At 38.9% G+C, this 20516-nt stretch overlaps 3 protein-coding genes and 1 non-coding gene across 4 annotated transcripts; 2 read left to right on the top strand and 2 right to left on the bottom strand.

Annotated features, from left to right (window-relative positions):
* Positions 1-53: 53 nt before the first annotated feature.
* LOC121781738 (two-component response regulator ARR10-like) lies at positions 54-882 on the bottom strand. Its single transcript, XM_042179433.1, has 3 exons — positions 762-882; positions 533-685; positions 54-445 (listed from the first exon to the last, which is right to left on the bottom strand). The coding sequence occupies exons 1-3, from the start codon at positions 880-882 to the stop codon at positions 54-56; spliced, it is 666 nt and encodes a 221-aa protein (XP_042035367.1).
* Positions 883-3473: 2591 nt separating this feature from the next.
* LOC121781157 (zinc finger CCCH domain-containing protein 15-like) lies at positions 3474-5616 on the top strand. The gene is made up of 3 exons (XM_042178868.1): positions 3474-3614; positions 3932-4633; positions 5023-5616. Exons 2-3 carry the CDS (start codon positions 3971-3973, stop codon positions 5350-5352), a joined length of 993 nt encoding a protein of 330 aa, XP_042034802.1. The 5' UTR covers positions 3474-3614; positions 3932-3970; the 3' UTR covers positions 5353-5616.
* Positions 5617-9562: 3946 nt separating this feature from the next.
* LOC121782437 lies at positions 9563-16567 on the bottom strand. Its single transcript, XM_042180286.1, has one exon. It carries the CDS (start codon positions 15323-15325, stop codon positions 9689-9691), a length of 5637 nt encoding a protein of 1878 aa, XP_042036220.1. The 5' UTR covers positions 15326-16567; the 3' UTR covers positions 9563-9688.
* Positions 14667-14773, top strand: LOC121783123. The gene has a single exon (XR_006046538.1). It is a non-coding gene; the product is annotated as a small nucleolar RNA R71 (small nucleolar RNA).
* Positions 16568-20516: the final 3949 nt, after the last annotated feature.

Raw genomic sequence — 20516 nt, 5'->3', positions numbered from 1 at the left:
ACCAAATTGTGGCAGGTCGCACATTTGTAGGTGAATCTGCCTATTCATGATTTTCAGCCAGCTTCCTCCTCTTGCTTTCTATCGCTTCTTCCTTTTTCTGACGAAGCAGGCCTCTTTCTTCTCGACTTCCCGAGCCTCATTCCACCAACTAGACCATCCCGATCATTCCCAGCTTGACCACCTTCTCCATAATGCTTGTTTACAGACTCATTCCAAGCCTCTTCATCGATAACGTGGACAACTTCCCCCCTTTTCCCTGCCTTGGCTCCATGAGACTCTGCTTCTGGACAATCACTACTCTTGATTCCCATCTTTCTAGTCTTTCTATAAACGTGTTGCCACACATTCTTGAGATTCTTGGAAGATATTGGTTTCTTGAGAAAGAAGCATGCCCCCTTCACCATGGCTTCCTCGATCACGCTCCTCTTTGGTTCCGCGGAAATCACTGAATGCATACGTTGTCAGTGTATCGATAAAATGATATATGAGATAGAATATGAAAATATAACAGAAAAAATACTAGAAATGTTACATATGATGGGAATGTCCTTAATAAGCTGTAGACTCTTTATAAACTTGAAACAGTCCATTTCTTGCATTTCAACGTCGGACATGATGAGATCGAAACGGTCCGATCGTTCTTGCAAAATGGATAGTGCAATTGTTGGCAGTTCGGTAGTCGTTACTGTTATGAATAAAATCAATAGTTATAAACAAAAATTTAGTCATAGAGTAAGTAAATAAAGAAACTAAAATGTTACCTCTATAGGAATAATTTTCCAGTTGTGATGCTAACTTTAACAATGATTCTGTGTCATCATCAATCAGAAGAATACGAAGGCCTCGGAAAATTGAAGGAATTGTGTTTATTTCTTGATCCATCTCTGCAAAATTCATCACAATTATTTTGGTAGGAAAATGTCAATTTATGCAAAAATGAAAGACCGTAAAGTGGAAAACAAATATTTTGAGTATCTTTTTATTTGTTCATAAATCTGGTGGTTCTATCGATGCAATAATGTGTTTAGTAGATTCTATCAATCTAAATAAATGTTAGTGAACATTAATTTAAGGCATTCCATCTTGATAAGAATCTGTCTGAATTTATTTTTTTATTTTTATTTATTCAGAATCCATGAAAATCCAGTGATCCAGATTCCCTCCCTTCTCAGAAAATAAAGTGCATCGGATTTTTAGATAATTCGTATAGCCAAATTAAGTATATATACTATAAGATTCTAGATTCTAAATTATCATGCCCAATAAATTCTTGAATTTATGAATTTAAGATACTAATATAGTCATAGACATGATATAGAGTGTACACTCATATGCAAATTGACTATTAAGAACATGTATTATGCTTGAAAAATAGGCCTGGGCTTTTTTTTCTCATTGTCAATTCAAAATTTGTACCTTTAAATTTTGTTGAAGACTTGAAGCATCCATACATCTTCACATGTTCATATAAAATATGAGAATTTTTAGTATACTTAATTAATATATAAAATATTCACACTAGATGTAGATAAAGTATATATGAGAACACTATAATAATGGAGTTTTAGAGGTTGACATTATCCCAATCGAGATGTATAGTTTACATATTAATTAACTGCAGATTCTGTATACCTTCAATGCAATCGGTTCTCATGTTCTCATTTTTAAAAAAAGTTTTTATTTGAATATTTTCTACTATTTAACAATATTAATTAGAATCAAAGGACCGTCGATAATCTATTGTGAAATCTATCCACGATCTTGGACGATGGTATAAAAGGTTGTCATTAATTTGTTTTTTAGGTTACAAGTGCATAGTAGTAGATTGTGGTATTTTTGCCGCTAAATATGAAACATGTCTATTTGCTTATCTAAAAGACAAGTTGGCATGCCTAGTCTCTTGGTTGGGACCATTCCACAACTTAGAAAGAAAAATCTAGAACCCTACGTCGTCATATAGCCGATATTGGATATCCGCAACAAGGTAATCTTTCAAGGTTTGGAGTCCAATTGGGAGACATAGACGAAAATGTTATTTTGGAGCTTGGGAGAATGGACTAGAGGATGCTACCCAAAATTTCCATTCCATCCAGGACAATGACTTGAAGATTGGTGCGATATTAGAGCATCAGCGGGAGCAGTGCGACCACAAAGAGCCGAGATATATGAAAGCATTCAAGAGCAAGCTAGTGTTAACTTGGTTGATGGATATGTAGGAGTTTGGGTATTTCCAATTTGGTATATTTGCATTAGTGTATGCGTTGTGGGTTTGTTGTATGTTATAACTATTTTGAGTTTGTTATACTATTGTTTAACTTTTAGGCTCGTTATTCTTTTGGCTTGGGCATATTACTTTATAAAAAAAATCGAATGAAAACCCTACTATGGGAGAAGATGAAACTTCTATGTGAAGGTCAGTGAGAAGTAGCATGAGCTTTAACAAACCATGACATTACAACAAAAAAGCACTTTGTAATTTGGTCAAAAACCAAAATTGATCATTGCCAAATTTCACCAGATTTTAGAGCTAGTTTAATGTTGTGTTAAAGAAGCAAAGTTGTTCGATCACAATCATGAGTCTTTTGTCTGCTACTGATGGCTTTTTGTGTTAATTTAATCTAACTTTTGTATAACAAAGAAATAAATCAAATTAAAAAAATGCAAGAATTTGCAAGCCCACCAACAAGTTCAATCTTGCCCACAAATTAAAAATAACTTCTATATCAAGCAAATCAATTAAAATGTGTATTTGCTAACTACAACGTGTGTTGCAACTGTGGTTTTCAACTAACTGCAAATTATATTGAGTAAGATTGATGAAAAGACTTGATTGAGATATGATGGATTTTGTTCCTCTAACAAACTATTTTCACAAATATGCATAATTAGCATGTTAATAATTAGTACTAATTGTCTATCTTAAGCCTTTTAAAGCTCTTTTAATTTGGCGTTGTGAAAAATGAATCATTTGTTTTTTCAAGAAAAGTACTTAAGATAACTTGGGGAGAGATTCCAAAAATATATAAAAAATGATTAGGATAATCATCATTTTTAGAAAAGCACATGTTTCAAACATTTATGCTATTTGTTATTATTATTTTCGTTTAATCATCTCAATTAATCGCTTAATAACCATGAAATTATAGTAGTTGGTGAAATAGTAGAGTGAAATGAGTCTAAAATTAATTTCACCATATTATATAAAAAAAAGTTACTACTACTCCAAAGTTACTCGTTAAAATTGTTGAACTTTTGAGTTGAATAAAAATTGTTTGATTATAATATAAACTATAGGATGATACACATTAATAAGGTACTTAATCTTGTTAAGAATTTTCCCGCCAAACCACATCTAATATTCTGGTTAATTAGTTTGCGAAAATACCCTTCAATGCATTCGAAGAACATTCACCATGCAAGGGCACGCGCGTCAAATACAATCAGCTGAGCTCAGAGTATAAATCACGCCATCTTCTTCATCCTCTCCACCACTTCTCAAGTTTCTGCTTCTCTCTCTGGAAAAGAAAACCGCTCTCTTCTCTCTCGCGCGTAGGAGCATAAGGTGTTTTGCAGAGCAATTTGAAGCTTACGCGTGAAGTTTGATTGCTAATCAAGTGAGTTAATCTAAACTGTTTCTAGTTCAATTCATCGACGCAATTGAGCGATGAAATTATCCTCGATCAATTCTGCAACGCGAAGAACTTTTATGTCGTTTAAATAGCGCTCATTTTAAATTAGATCAATTATGCAGTGCAGTGCGACAAAGTTTTATGTCGTTCGCATGCATATCACTCAATTTCAGATTTTCCTTCAAATTCAATAAGATTTCATTGAGTTATCAGAAGAACTAGTTGCAATTTTTAAATATACAGCTCTCGATTTCAGAAGATTCGTGAAATCTCATGTATTTTGCCTTTTTATGGCGAAGCAGAGCTCTGCACAGAATTCGTATGCACCGCGGCTAGGAACTATGCAGAGAGAAATCTCAATCTCATCCGGAATCTCCACTATGCCTTTCAACGGTGAATTCGATTTCGATCTGAATCCGTTGATGTACTCGTCGATTTTCTCGCCAAATCATTCGTCAAGCTTCGAGAATAACTACCTAAACGACGACGGATCCCCCAATTTCTCTTCCGCTGGAGGCGAGAAAGCCCTAGATCCGTGCTTGCCCCAATTCCAGCAGCTGCTGAGTCAGGACCTGACAAACCGCCACCGCATGGTGCTGATGCGCCTCCGCAGCGCGGCGAAGCAGGCGCAGACGCTCCGACAGGAGAACGTCAATCTGAAAATGGCAAACCTCGATTTGAACAATCAGTTGAATCTTCTGCTCAATTCGCCACCGCCATTTCGTGGTGTGGACGCCGATCCTCGTCCTGGTTTGGAAAATTTAGACGACAGGATGCGCAAGATGAGCGAGGAAGAGGAGGGGACGAGTGAGAATGAGGCGGTGGCGCGGAGCCCCACTAGCGTGATGGATTCCGGTCAGGGTGGGCTAGGAGAGAAGCGTGTTCATTTGCCAAAGAGCATTTCAGTTCGCTCTAATGGCTATCTCAAGGCGGCGCGGGACTATGCCAGCAGCAGCGGCGCCGGCCCCAAAGTTGTCAAAGCATTAAACGAAAACAATGGGACGGTAATTTTATTGCTTCATATAGTTACAGTATATTAGTAATATGCTAGCTTTCAATTACTATTATACATTGATATGCATCAAGAAATTGGTATTTTTGAACAGGAAGTTGTGACTGAGAAAAACTCTTTTATGGCATTCTTGATGATATAATAGCTGATCTCAATCTAATTGACTGAAAAAACAAAGCAGAATATCCCAATTTGTCAGTCTTGATAACAGAATGTCTTCCTCTGTATCTCCTGATTCATCCTTTTGCTATTGATGCTAGCCAGTTTTGTTAGGACTCAAACTTGTATGGAGACTTGCTTTGAGTGATATGATACATTGATAAATATCGGAATAAATAGTAGATTAGGCTCATTAAGTCCTCTGTTATGCTATGGATGCAGCAAAAGGTGTATGTGAAAGGCGGTAAGAAGGAGCAAGCTGTGGAACTCGAAGTGTACAATCAGGGCATGTTCAAGACTGAGCTCTGCAACAAATGGCAACAGACCGGAGCCTGCCCATACGGAGCTAACTGCCAGTTTGCTCATGGCATCGCTGAGCTCAGGCCAGTCCTCCGCCACCCTCGTTACAAGACCGAGGTCTGCCGCATGGTCTTGAACGGCGTCCCTTGCCCCTACGGCCACCGCTGCCACTTCCGCCACACTCTCACCGAGGAGGAGGAGCTCGTGAGGGCCATGAACACCAACACTCTTCAACCTATGAACTACCGGTAACACATCTTAATGTGGCTACTCTTTATCTGTGTTTTGCATGAAAGAGTATGGCGTTATGTAGAATTGGATTCGACGATGCAAGTAAATAAGCATCAAATGTGCTAATAACATTGAGCCTTTGTTCGAATAGAATTCATATGTCATATGGCTTAGGATATGAAATAGACAACTGTGTGCTTTCATCATTTTGTGAATTTTCTTTACGTTTAAATGTCATTATTCATAATAATGCTTTGCCATGCTGATTACTTGGCTGAAAACTCATTTTTGCAATGTCTACTCACCATTTATGATAACGGTTTGCTGTGTCTTTTATGATACTGATTTTTAAGTCATGTATTAGTGTTACATACAAATATTTATATATTTATACATTGTTTTGATAAACTAGTGTAGTGGGAACTTTGATCCAATAATAGCCCAATAGTTGTAGCAGGCCACTAAAGGCCCGATAAAAATTTTAATAACTTTTTTTTGTTTTTATGGAAAATTGCTGAAAATATCACAAGGTTTGGCAACTTCTCGTCCATCCCGCAACATAAAAAAACAACTGAAAAAAACTATGACGCAATTATCTTGAGAAAAAATGAGGTCATCCTTATGGAATATATTGTTGATGTTTTTCAACAAGATGACGATGTTTTTTATTAGTAGACGACATCGGTTAATTCATCGGCGTTGATATTTATGTACTATGATTTTCCTGACGTCATATTAGGTTCATCAAAAATTGAAAATTCCACCCTGGAATAATTACAAATAAATCTAAACTCATGATTTTTAAAATTGATTTTAAAAGTTGCAGACACACGAATTTGACCAAACACCACCATATTTCCACAACTTCCCCTTTTTTATTACTCCGTGTACTATTATGCGTGGATACTTATCATATCTTGAGCAGTAAGAATAAGATTAAAATAAATTCCAAGGTATTATTAGTAACACTTTTTAGAAGTAGAGATACTGTCATACTAATAACTTCAGAAATATTGAATGAAACTACTTTCAATTTTCAACACCCCAAAAAAAGGGAAAAGATACTAAAGGAGTTGCTGCACGATTATCAATCTACAATGGTTGAAATATACACCCAAAAAGTATGTCTAAGTTTCTAAATTGCATTTTGTGGGACACCTACATATGCTATCATAGCATATATACATATACCTCCATGAACTTAGCCAAATAGTAGAAGACAATTATAAAGAATATTGGGGACCCACATCTGCCCACACAAAAGACCAAAAATATGTAAGATTACTGATGTGGATAATACTGGTTTGTAAAACAAATCAATTTCGCACGCAAGTTCAATTTAATTACCCAAATATTATCACTAACTGCAAGAATACAGCTTCGTGTGTAGTATTTTAGGTGTCGATCCACAGGGAAGGGAATGATTATTAAAACTCAACGCTAAACAAAGCATAAAAAGGTTCGATTTTTGGTTTTGATGATTAATGACACTAAGTTAACAAACTAACTACGCAAGGATTTTAAACACGAGAAAAACAGGTCACTCCAAGTTGCTCCTTAGACTCGAATCATTCTACACATTTATCACACACAAATTTGGGATTAACTTATCAACCTAATCGCTTGCACTGAACATGTTTGCGACGTATAATTCACAGTCAGCTGAACACTTGTTCCATGAATTAATTTTCGAAGGCATTCAACTCCTGCGGAAGCGCGGGAATCTAACATCAACTACTATACGAGCTTACCTAATCCACTATCAAATTATCCTCTGAACAATTTTAATTTGATAGCATAACAATTGATTAATCCATCCATGTCTATGTTAAAGAGACAATAAACAAGGATTAGATATCTATCACAACAGATGCCTCTAAAGTAATAGAATTACGCATTAAACACAATCAATGATATCAAACATGAGTTCAAAAGTGTAGAAGCATTCTAACGAGTCTAATTCACAACTTGGAGCAACAAATGAGCCTAGCCTTGATACATGATAAATTCAATGATTAAAACCGTAGAAGGCATGCTCTTTCGGAGTAGAATTGGATGGCGGAGTCGGATCGTCGGAGTGTCGGGTAGATTTTCCTCCTTCTCTTCTCTTCTTCCTTCTTCTCCGTTCTGTCCTTCCTTCTCTGTAAATTCCTTTCTATTTTTATTTCCCCAGCCAAACTGCCGAGAAAACTGCTGAAATGCAGTTGAACCACCAAACGCCCGACCGGGCGAAATTAGAAGGGATAATCGCCCGACCGGGCGAAAGGCTTCTGGAGGTATCGTGGGGAAACGCCCGACCGGGCATTTTGTGTCGTCAATAATCGCCCGACCGGGCGAACTTTCTGGAATCCTCATGCGTAACGCCCGACCGGGCGAACTTAGAAGGACCAATCGCCCGACCGGGCGATATGCTTCTGCATGGCTTCGCGGGAGACGCCCGACCGGGCGTTTAGTTGAAATCAGAACGCCCGACCGGGCGAACTTTCTGGACTCCGCATGCACAAAATGGAAACGCCCGATCGGGCGTTTAGCAACATCAAAACGCCCGACCGGGCGAACTCTCTGGAATCTCAGCTATGCATTTCCGACGAACTTCCAGCTTCTAACACCCGAAACTACACTCAAAGCACGACTTGGTGAGTTATAATTAACATGAAATCCGGGGTAAAGAATAGGAAATAAGCTTCGCATCAAATACCCCCAAACTTAAGCTCTTGCTCGCCCCGAGCAAGGTACATTTTTTAGCACAAAAACTCAACGCAAGTCTACCCCGCAGAGAAATTTTCATCACAAAGAATCATGTAGGGACGTGAGTGACAAAATCTAAACCCCCAACATTTCCAATCGAGATTTCCCACTCTCAAGAACAATCACTCATCCCCCTAGAACGTCAAGTTAAGGTGCACTTCAAAATAAGTCCAAGCATGCGATCAAACAACTCAAACCATCATCATTGACTCATTAAGCAATACTAACCACATAGACTCACAGATTTCAAATCGAACCTCTTTAACTCTACCAAGTTCTTTACACAACATCCACAAGCATCAACGATAAGGTCCAAGGTCTTATTTCAAGGTTGTAATGGGGCTAGGGACGAGGTAGGATAAGTATGGATAGTGAGCTCAAAGGCTACACATTTGAATGCCAAAATCTTCCCTCCTACAACATCCTTCCAAAGATCGAACAACACAAAATTACAACCAAACCCACACTCCCCCAAACTTGAGATCTATTCCAGACGAGATTACACAAACAAACATAGAAGCTCTATCTTTATTTCATCAACTTATTTTTTTTTTTTTTTTTTTTTTTTTTTTTTTTGTAAAGACCTCGACTTTTGTGAATTTGGAGGTCGTCTTTTTCTTTTTCTTGTTTTTTTTTTTTTTCTCTTAGAACTTCATTCTTTTCACCTTCTATCAAGTCTAGAAATGTCTACACTTTTGCAATACACCACCCAACACTCAACATTCAACCACCAAGCTCAAACTAGTATTTAGCACCCAAACAGTAGCAAGGTCTTTCGATGAGGCTAAAATTAGGCTTATTTCAGTGGCTAAGTGTTTGGCTAAGTGTTTACACAAATAATAGGAAATTAAGCTCAAAGTGGCTTCTAGGGGATCATGTGTAGGACTAGGCATGTGATCATTTGGCCATGGAGTTCATCCTAGTGCCTTGTCCTCCCATATCGTTAACACAAACGAACGCAAGCACTTCACTCGATAAAACAAATCAATCCAAAATAATTTCCACAAGTCATGCGATTTTCATACTCTCCTCAACTTAAGAAATCGGATGTAATCACAACATGCTTTTCAAATAGATTCATGCACCCATTCCATTCATCCTAAGCTTCAAAGATGAAGTAAAATCAAGTAAGATTTCCTAACCAGAAAGCCGAAGATAAAGCATGCACCCGTCAACTACATAGATTCAAAACATCTTTATCACGCAAAACACCCAAAAAACATACATCACAAATCAATCATAACCCCCCCAAACTTGAATGCATCATTGTCCTCAATGCATGCAAAGAAGACAAATAAAGTAAAGGGAAAGGAAACTCCCCCAAACTTGGCATGACGTCCATAGTGCATTCGGGTGGGAGGGTGGGTGTAAAAATCCTTTGCAGGTGTGCTTCCTCCTAAGCTCCAATCCTAACTCCCAATTGCTCCTACAAAAAAAACAAAAACTACAAAAAGAACACTCAATTCAAAATAAATGTTGGAGGAAAGAATTGAGCAAACAAAACCTCCAACATATGAAACCAAAAGATAAAAGAAAGATAAAAACTTGGGTTGCCTCCCAATCAGCGCCTTTGTTTATAGTCGTTGGCTCGACCTTCTTCATCTTTGGTCTACACTTTCGGATTCTCTAGTGTGACCACCTCTTCTGTCTCCGTGCCACTTTCAACTCCAACATAGGCCTTCAAGCGTTGGCCATTCACCTTCCAAATGCTACCATTCTTCTGATCCCGAACATCCACAGCACCATAGGGGTATACCTTGTGCACCACATAGGGACCCCACCATCTTGACTTGAGCTTGCCCGGAAACAGTCTAAGCCGAGAGTTGTACAAAAGGACCAGTTGTCCCTCATGGAATTGACGAGGCTTAATGGCTGCATCATGTACCCTCTTAGCACGCTCTTTGTAGAGATCAACGCTCTCATATGCATGAAGCCTAAACTCATCCATCTCATTCATATCGCACATCCTCTTCTCGGCTGCAGCATCATAATCCAAATTAAGCTTTTGCAAAGCCCAAAAAGCTTTATGCTCAAGCTCTACCGGCAAATGGCAAGCCTTCCCAAATACCAATTTGTATGGTGAAGTTCCAATCGGGGTCTTATACGCCGTTCGATAGGCCCACAGAGCATCATCTAGCTTTTGAGCCCAATCCTTCCGAGACGGCCTTACAACTTTCTCAAGCACCCGCTTTATCTCACGATTGGAGACTTCAACTTGACCACTTGTTTGGGGATGATAAGGGGTAGCAACCTTGTGTTGGACACCATACTTTCCTAGGAGGTTTTCAAACAATTTGTTGCAAAAATGAGTTCCTCCATCACTGATAATGGCTCGTGGTGTCCCAAAGCGGTTAAAGATGTGATTCTTGATAAATTTCAACACCACTTTGGCATCATTGGTTGCCGAGGCCACTGCCTCTACCCACTTAGATACGTAGTCGACAGCAACGAGAATGTATTGCTGCCCATTAGACTTGGGAAACGGTCCCATGAAGTCTATTCCCCAAACATCGAAAAGTTCTACCTCGTGAATATTATTCATCGGCATTTCATTTCTCCACGAGATATTGCCGGCTCTTTGGCAACTGTCACATCGTTCTACATAGGCTTTTGCATCCTTGAAGATCGATGGCCAAAAGAATCCGGACTGAAGCACTTTAAAAGCAGTTCGTCGTGCTCCAAAGTGGCCGCCATACAACGAATCATGGCATGCAGACAAAATCTGAAGGTGCTCATGCTCTCCAACGCACCTTCGAATCACTCCATCACTACAAATCCGGAAGAGAAACGGATCTTCCCAAACATATGTGCGAGTGTCACTCAAAAACTTCTTCTTTTGGTTAGATGACAACCCTTCTGGTATAATGCCCGTGACAAGGTAGTTTGCCAAATTGGCAAACCACGGCACATATGTTTCCCGAGCCTCCACTTGCAACACTTGCTCGTCGGGAAATTTCTCATTTATCCTTTTCTTTCTTTCATCTTCCGTCTCTTCCAATCCCTCTAATCTAGACAGATGATCGGCTACCAAATTCTCGGTCCCCTTTTTGTCTTTGATTTCCACATCAAACTCTTGCAGTAAAAGGATCCACCTCACCAACCGAGGCTTTGCATCTTTCTTGTTCATCAAGTACTTGATAGCCGAATGATCCGTAAACACTACCACCTTCGTGCCAAGTAAGTAAGCACGAAACTTCTCAAAAGCATACACTACTGCTAGCATTTCCTTCTCTGTCGTGGTGTAATTCAGTTGAGCTTCGTTGAGTACTTTGCTAGCATAGTAGACAGCGTGTAGAACCTTGTCTCTCCTTTGGCCTAGAACGGCCCCCACAGCATAGTCCGAAGCATCACACATCAGCTCAAACGGCTTTGACCAGTCGGGTGTGATAATAATAGGAGCTTCGACTAGCTTTTTCTTCAGCAATTCAAATGCCTCAAGGCATTTCCCATCAAAGACGAACTTGGCATCCTTTTCAAGCAAGTTGCAAAGTGGCTTTGCAATCTTTGAAAAATCCTTTATAAAACGTCGGTAGAATCCCGCATGTCCAAGGAAACTACGGATGCCCTTCACATTCGTTGGGGGAGGTAACTTTGAGATCACATCAATCTTCGCCTTATCCATCTCCAACCCCAACTCTGACACCTTGTGTCCCAACACTATGCCTTCCTTGACCATGAACTGACACTTTTCCCAATTGAGCACGAGATTTGATTCTTCACATCTTTGTAGGACCCGTCTCAAGTTTTCTAAGCAAAAGTCAAATGAGGATCCAAAGACGGAGAAATCATCCATGAAGATCTCCATGATGTCTTCATTCATATCAGAAAAAATTGCCATCATGCAACGTTGGAATGTAGCCGGTGCATTACACAAACCAAAAGGCATCCGACGGAAGGCATAAGTTCCAATAGGACATGTGAATGTCGTCTTTTCTTGATCTTCCGGGGCAATTGCAATCTGATTGTACCCCGAATATCCATCTAGAAAGCAATAATGGGAATAACCCGCAATCCTATCGAGCAACTGATCCAGAAATGGCAACGGGAAGTGATCTTTTCTCGTCGCCGTATTCAACTTTCTATAATCCATGCAAACTCTCCATGAGTTCACCAATCGAGTTGCCAAAACCTCATTCTTCTCATTGACGGTCACGGTTATTCCCCCTTTCTTTGGTACACATTGTACCGGGCTAACCCACTCACTATCGGAAATGGGATAGATCATCCCATATTTCAGCAATTTCTTCACTTCTTTTTCAACCACTTCCTGCATAAGTGGGTTCAACCTCCTTTGTCTCTCTCTTACCGGCTTAGCTCCATCTTCCATCAAGATTTTATGCATGCATATTGCGGGGCTAATTCCTTTGATGTCGGCAATGGACCAACCTAGAGCTTTCTTGTGTGACTTCAGTAGCTCTATCAACTTCAACTCCTCTTCATCATTCAACATCGCCGATATCACAACCGGTAAAGATTCATCCTCACCAAGGAATGCGTATTTCAGATTTGTCGGGAGTGGCTTCAATTCTAGCTTTGGTGGTACTTCAATTGAGGGCTGCACATCCGCCACGAAAGTATCCACCACACATTCATTCTCTAGACTTGGTTGATCAATTTGAGCATCCTCACTTTCATCAAAATCAAAATCAACTTTAATTGTCGAACCAAAGTCTCTTTCCAAGCTCCCCTTATCATAAACGCTTCCTTCTATACTTGCCGAGCAACGCATCTTGTCAAAGATACACTTGTCGAGGACATCAACTCTAAAGCACGCTTTTGCATCACTAGGATGCTTCATCGCTTTCTCCACATTAATGGTCACTTGCTCACCATTAATTCTAAACGTGACCGAGTTGTCCTTTGCTCCTAGCAACACGTCCCCTGTGGCAAGAAACGGTCTGCCAAACAGAATTGGCACCTCTTTGTCCTCGGGCATATCCAATACTATGAAATCAACGGGGATGACGAACTTGTCTACCTTGACCAAGACATCCTCTACTATTCCAGTGGGCTTCACAATGGAATGATCAGCCAGTTGTAGGGCAATGTCGATGGGCTCCATTCTGTTCTCCAGTCCAATGGCACGTGCTGTTTTCAATGCCATCAGTGAGATCCCCGATCCTTGATCCAATAGACATTTGGTGAAAATTGTGTTGCCTATCTCACAAGGAATCACACAACTTCCCGGATCCCTCTTCTTCATGGGCATCATTCCCGAAATCAATTGTGAGCAATTCATGCTCAATGCCACTATTCCCTCGTCTTGAAGTTTCTCCTTGTTTGCCATCATGTCCTTAAAGAACTTGGAGAACTTGGGGAAATTAGTGAAGAGGTCCACCAACGATACATCCACATTCACTTTTCGAATCACGTTCATCATCCACTCGAAGCTTTTCTCCTTTGGAGCTCTCTTCTTCCTCTTCGGTGGATATGGTGGAGGAGGAATGTGATCAGGGAAGTTGAACTTGCTTTTCGGGTCTAATGCCGGACTTGTCATCAGCTGTCCATTTGATCCCATCTCTACTTTCTGCTTTCCCTTCTTTTCTGCCAAAAACTTCTCACTTAACTCGGCTTCTACACCATTTTCCTTGCTGCCGGATGCAGCCTGTTCTTGACCATGTTGGGCACCCTGCACCAACGCGGGACTTCCCTTACATGCCTCGTCCGCCCCTGCGTGCGAGGAATGCAAGCCTAACATCTCATCCGCCCCTGCGTGTGAGATGCCGGAAGTACCTTGGCCGTCCATTGATGGTGTCGAATCCAACTCACGACCACTTCTCAAGACCACTGCCTTACACTGTTCATTGCCTCTCGGATTAGGTACGGTATTGCTCGGGATGGTGTTAGGAATCCTCGTGTGTGATGCCGTGGCAAGCTGCCCTATCTGCGTCTCAAGATTCCTCATTGTCGCATCCATCTGCCCAAACTTTTCCACCGTCCTTTCCTTGAAAATTTCGTTCTCCTTTTGACTCTTAGTCATGAAAGAGAGAATCTGCCCCAACTGATCCTCGACGGTTGGCTTCTTCTCATAACCCGGCGGTTGAGTGTTGTTCCTCCATTGATTTCCCGAGTTGTTGCTAGGACCAGCCTGATTCCATCCCGTTTGTTGAGGTCTCCAATTTTGCTGATTGTTGAATTGGTTGCCTTGATTGAACCCTTGGCGATTGTTGCCAATATAGTTCACATCTTCCACAGGTGGTCCTTGAAGACTTGGGCACTGATCAGTATGATGCCCGCCTTGGCACAACCCACATCTCATCACCGTCACAGCTTGGGGTTGAGGAGTCAGTTGAAGAGATTTAACTGCCTTTGTCATCGACGACATTTGAGTGCTAATGTCCGCCAGTTGAGCCTCAATTGCGGTCACTCTTTCCGCATCCTTGGTAGCACCAAATGTATCTCCCGCTCTATCAGCCCCTCGCCTTGGATTGTGCCAATTCCGTTGATTGTTGGCCAGCCTTTGAAACAAAGCCCTCACCTCATCGTGAGTTAGATCATCTAGGTTCCCATTCGAACCTGCAGTCACCAATCCCGTGCCTTCACTGTTGAGTCCCTTGTAGAATTTCAAAAGGTCATGCCCCGGAGCTAGTCCGTGACTTGGGCATTTCCTTATCAATTCCGTGAATCTCTTCCATGCTTCCGCGAAGGACTCGTCATACTTTTGTCGGAAAGAGGTGATCTCCTCTCTCAACTTCTCAATCTTCATAGGAGAATTGTATTCCAAGAGGAACAACGTCTTCAACTCTTGGAACGTTGCTATGTTGTAGCCCGGGATAGAGTCATACCAAGCTCTTGCTTTCTCCCTCAGAGAGAATGGGAATAAGACCCTCTTGATTAGATTGTGTTCCACATTCGGGGGTCTGTGAGAGTTCGTCAACTCGTAGAAGGCATTGAGGTGGCTCACCGGGTCCTCATCATCCCGTCCATGGAAAAGATTCCCCCCATTCACCAAACTAATATAGTGAGGTGGAATGTTGATGTTGTTGTTCGCATAAGCAAACTCTCCGGGGTACTCAATTCCCGATCTCAGTGTATCGCCAAACCTCACAACAGGTGGTGGTATCTCATTGTTATCTGCCATCTCACTTTCTGATTCTGAATCTCTTTCTGTACTCGGCTCGCTGAACAAGTTGCCTCTGATTGGACTCGGATAGTCCGGGAAGATTTCAGTAGGCGATCCTCTAACTCTTCTTCTTTGATAACAGAGCAACCCAAACGGTGGTGTACCCTGTGATCGCGTGTGCATTCACTTTTTTTATTTTTATTTTTTTTATTTTTACCTACACAACAGAAAATACACCAAGCACAAGCACAATATAATTCCTATTACCGAAAGCGAGACCTCTCGACAACTTCGGGGTAAGTACTATAAAAAGTGTGTGCTAGAGTGCGAACAAAACTACCTAAAACTAAACTAAGAGTTAGCTAAATATTACCTAAAATAATACACTCCTTCGTCTTCAAGTCCGGACGTGGTAGATGGCTATCACACCGTAGAACACGAACAATGTACCTATAAAACTCAAAAAGTAAAATCAAACAAAATAAAAACAAACAAAAACTATAAGCTAAATAATCGATTGCCTTCCCCGGCAACGGCGCCAAAACTTGATGTGGATAATACTGGTTTGTAAAACAAATCAATTTCGCACGCAAGTTCAATTTAATTACCCAAATATTATCACTAACTGCAAGAATACAGCTTCGTGTGTAGTATTTTAGGTGTCGATCCACAGGGAAGGGAATGATTATTAAAACTCAACGCTAAACAAAGCATAAAAAGGTTCGATTTTTGGTTTTGATGATTAATGACACTAAGTTAACAAACTAACTACGCAAGGATTTTAAACACGAGAAAAACAGGTCACTCCAAGTTGCTCCTTAGACTCGAATCATTCTACACATTTATCACACACAAATTTGGGATTAACTTATCAACCTAATCGCTTGCACTGAACATGTTTGCGACGTATAATTCACAGTCAGCTGAACACTTGTTCCATGAATTAATTTTCGAAGGCATTCAACTCCTGCGGAAGCGCGGGAATCTAACATCAACTACTATACGAGCTTACCTAATCCACTATCAAATTATCCTCTGAACAATTTTAATTTGATAGCATAACAATTGATTAATCCATCCATGTCTATGTTAAAGAGACAATAAACAAGGATTAGATATCTATCACAACAGATGCCTCTAAAGTAATAGAATTACGCATTAAACACAATCAATGATATCAAACATGAGTTCAAAAGTGTAGAAGCATTCTAACGAGTCTAATTCACAACTTGGAGCAACAAATGAGCCTAGCCTTGATACATGATAAATTCAATGATTAAAACCGTAGAAGGCATGCTCTTTCGGAGTAGAATTGGATGGCGGAGTCGGATCGTCGGAGTGTCGGGTAGATTTTCCTCCTTCTCTTCTCTTCTTCCTTCTTCTCCGTTCTGTCCCTCCTTCTCTGTAAATTCCTTTCTATTTTTATTTCCCCAGCAAAACTGCCGAGAAAACTGCTGAAATGCAGTTGAACCACCAAACGCCCGACCGGGCGAAATTAGAAGGGATAATCGCCCGACCGGGCGAAAGGCTTCTGGAGGTATCGTGGGGAAACGCCCGACCGGGCATTTTGTGTCGTCAATAATCGCCCGACCGGGCGAACTTTCTGGAATCCTCATGCGTAACGCCCGACCGGGCGAACTTAGAAGGACCAATCGCCCGACCGGGCGATATGCTTCTGCATGGCTTCGCGGGAGACGCCCGACCGGGCGTTTAGTTGAAATCAGAACGCCCGACCGGGCGAACTTTCTGGACTCCGCATGCACAAAATGGAAACGCCCGATCGGGCGTTTAGCAACATCAAAACGCCCGACCGGGCGAACTCTCTGGAATCTCAGCTATGCATTTCCGACGAACTTCCAGCTTCTAACACCCGAAACTACACTCAAAGCACGACTTGGTGAGTTATAATTAACATGAAATCCGGGGTAAAGAATAGGAAATAAGCTTCGCATCAATTACCCAATCATTTTTTCTATAATTGAATTTACATGAAATGATGCCCATATGATTTACCATGGGTGGGAATGATGGTCGAGTGAAAATGTGTTTCTTTTAATAAAGGGAAAAGTGGTTTACCTATAGCCCATAAATCCATAATCTTGAAGTGCCGTTTGTCTACGTAAATTAACTTCTTTTTATATGGAAACTGTGGAATTATCAAACTTTGTTGAATGGAAACATAGAGAAAAAACGAGTTTTACTACATAAAAAAGCGCTCATTTTTCGACTTCCTATTTTCGAGCACACCATGTGCTCGCAAATTATGACAATTTTCTAAGCACGTCTGATCACCACAATTGTACAGAATATTATGTTTTCTGATCTCATTTGATTATTTCTGACCATTTTAGTGCTTGAAAAGGCCTTTTTTATAGTGTTCATAAATATAAACGAGGTGTGCCTCGTTAAAGAAGAGTATGAGAAAGCAGGGGTGTGATCAAATACTAACTTTTTATAGTAATAACTAATAATTAAATATCAATTTTGTATGTTAAAAATATCAACACGAACACATAAATTTATCAATCTTCTTGTACTGGAAATAAGCATTATAGATTATCGTTATTCAAAACATTAGCAACAAACAATTTAGCAGCAATGTAGATATGTTGTTAATCCGTTGCTAACCAATTTTTATCAGTGCAATTATGATAATTAGCAACAAATATTTTCACTACTAAATAAAGCTTTTTTTTTAGTGCAAAAGTGAAAAAGTGGCATGAAAATGTGTGAATAAAATATCCTCCACTACTACAATATTGTTTACAAAAATTTACATACGGAGTACTATATAAAAAAAAAGTTGTTCAAAAACGAAAACAAATGTCACAAAGGACTATCCCAAAATGGAAACATACAAGAGAAATATTGGATTATCAATATACAATCAGCAACTTTGTACAATATTGGTGTAATAAGTTTTGGAGTGTAATTAGTTCTCAAAATTATTATCCTAACACCCTTTCAATATCTACTTGTCCAATCTTCTGCAACAAACCAATTTCTCAAAATAGAAAAATAAGAAAATATCTTGAGGAAATAAATGGGTAGTTGAGTGAAGTGACTAGTGACAGAATCCCACGACCTATATATATTGCTATAGATTTGGAAAGAATAAAAAAATGTGAAAATAAAAAGGGTGAGTGGCTTCAAACGGCTAAACACGAGCGGCGTCTCGATGCTCACGCGCCGCTATCTGTCCGGCTATGACCCGACACTGATTAGACACTCTCTAAATTTTATTTTTATTTCCCATTCTCACATGTCTATATTTCATCCTCTAATCATTGGTTTTTGGATTAATTAGAATGTAATTATAATAGAAATTAGTATTTATTATTCTATTTTATAAAAAATTGCCATAACTTTCTTTTAAATTCACCCATAAATTTGTCCCTTGTTCATTTATAAAATACGGTCCATATGAGTAGGAATATTCACCAATAAAATGGGCATATTTAACTCACATTATCAACTAAACAATCAACTGTTTTATGACTCACCTGATTTTGAAAGATGTTATTTTGTATGTTAAATGGATATATTAATGTGAGGAAATCTTTTTCAAAAAAAGAAATTTGACATCTTTAATGCACAAACTAAAAAAAATGCAATATCTATCTTGAGACGAATAGAGTATTATTAAAAAAAAACAATTAGGCTCTAATAAGATTTCATTTCAAAATCAATTTGTGATAAAAAAAAAAGGAGCCAACCTACTTAATATTTAAGCTGATATATATTTTTACTTACAATTTTACAAATTTATATATGTAAGAAAATTCACATTATAAGTATGTAATGATTTGCGCAAGAGTGGGATATATCCATAACAATCTTGAATTTTAGGGAAATAAACTACTCATTTGTTTTAGAGCATCTACGGTGGTGGGGCGGACATAGTGAAACACTTTCTAATTGTGATTAGTGGTTTCAATTATGCACAACTTTTATGATTTAGGGGCACTCCCATTCGGTGGAAATTAATTAAATAATTAATAAAAGTAGAAAGTCTTCTTTTTCTTTTCTTTCTTATTTAATTAAAAAAACGACATCAGAATCTTAATTTGGCTGACTTATAGATCGAATTCAGCTTTTGGGTTTGTCACAACTTGATTGACAAATCCAAGAATAGAGCGATTTTAAAACTCCCATTCATCAATTCCAGTCTTTTCACTACGCTTAAACAGTCTACTTATAGGAAAAAAACATCTATAAATGTACAATCGTACACCACCGTATTTTCTGTCATATCAATTAATAATCTTTTAAAATTAAATTTTCAATTTGATTGAATAATACTCCTATAAATATATGAGTATAATTTACATCTACCACATTGCTATATAGGAATGTAATAAAATGCAAACTCTAAATATTTTACAAACTTCAAACTATGATTTGAATTGTTAGAAAAGGTTAACAGTAGATGACAAAATTATAGCAACAAAAAATGTCAATACAATGTCAACGGTTGATGTTGTGTTGACATTGTCTTGAAACTATGTTTACATTTTTTTTATGCTGTTATTTTGTCATATATTGACATTTTCTAACTATCCATATTATAATTTGGAATTTGTACAATATTTTAGTGTTTACGTTTTATCACTAACCTTACTTACTATACAAGTATCATTGGAGTACATAAAGTCCAATTACTTTGTTTAGAGTAATTACTTTGTTTTAGTGATGATGATGTGGGTAAATTAATAAATATAAAAAAACGTAAATGTACAATTGGCAATAATAAGGTAATAAAACTCAAAAGTGGTCCATGAAGAATTTTGTCTTGAGTTGAGAGAGATAGATTTAGAAACTCACATATCACGAAAGCAAAGAGAGACAAACCAACCACATCAAGTGCCACTTTTTCTTTTCTCATTGCATTAATCTACGTCTCCCCCAAATTCTCCACATAATAATATCTCTCAATATGCGTAGAGTTGAATTACAATTAGAATCATATTTATTGTAGTAGTATAAAGTAGTAGGCATTATTTTCACTTAGACATGGTAAATGACTAATCTACATTCAGATAATTAAAAAAGGATTATGGTTTAGGTATAGAGGAACATATGGTAGAGTTGTCCGAAAATTATATTTAGAGTCCCGCTATAAATGAATTTTTTTTTGAACACGTGAATTATGATATACATGAGAGAATGTTACTCTCTTCTTCAGCCATTAGAAGTCCCATTTGAGTTAGTGAATGAAATGAGTTAGTGGAATATATGATCCACCTATCATTTATAGTAAAAGTGAACCAAGACTTTCTGAATAGCGGACGGATTAAACTGAAAAACTGAGACTTCTAATGGTGGACGGAAAGAGTAACATATAACAAACTTATTTCATTATATATACTCCCTC

This window comes from Salvia splendens, chromosome 20, assembly GCF_004379255.2.
Source record: "Salvia splendens isolate huo1 chromosome 20, SspV2, whole genome shotgun sequence".
NCBI classification, from domain to species: domain Eukaryota; kingdom Viridiplantae; phylum Streptophyta; class Magnoliopsida; order Lamiales; family Lamiaceae; genus Salvia; species Salvia splendens.
Note: the sequence above shows the minus strand (reverse complement) of the source record. Positions and strands in the feature narration are given on the sequence as shown.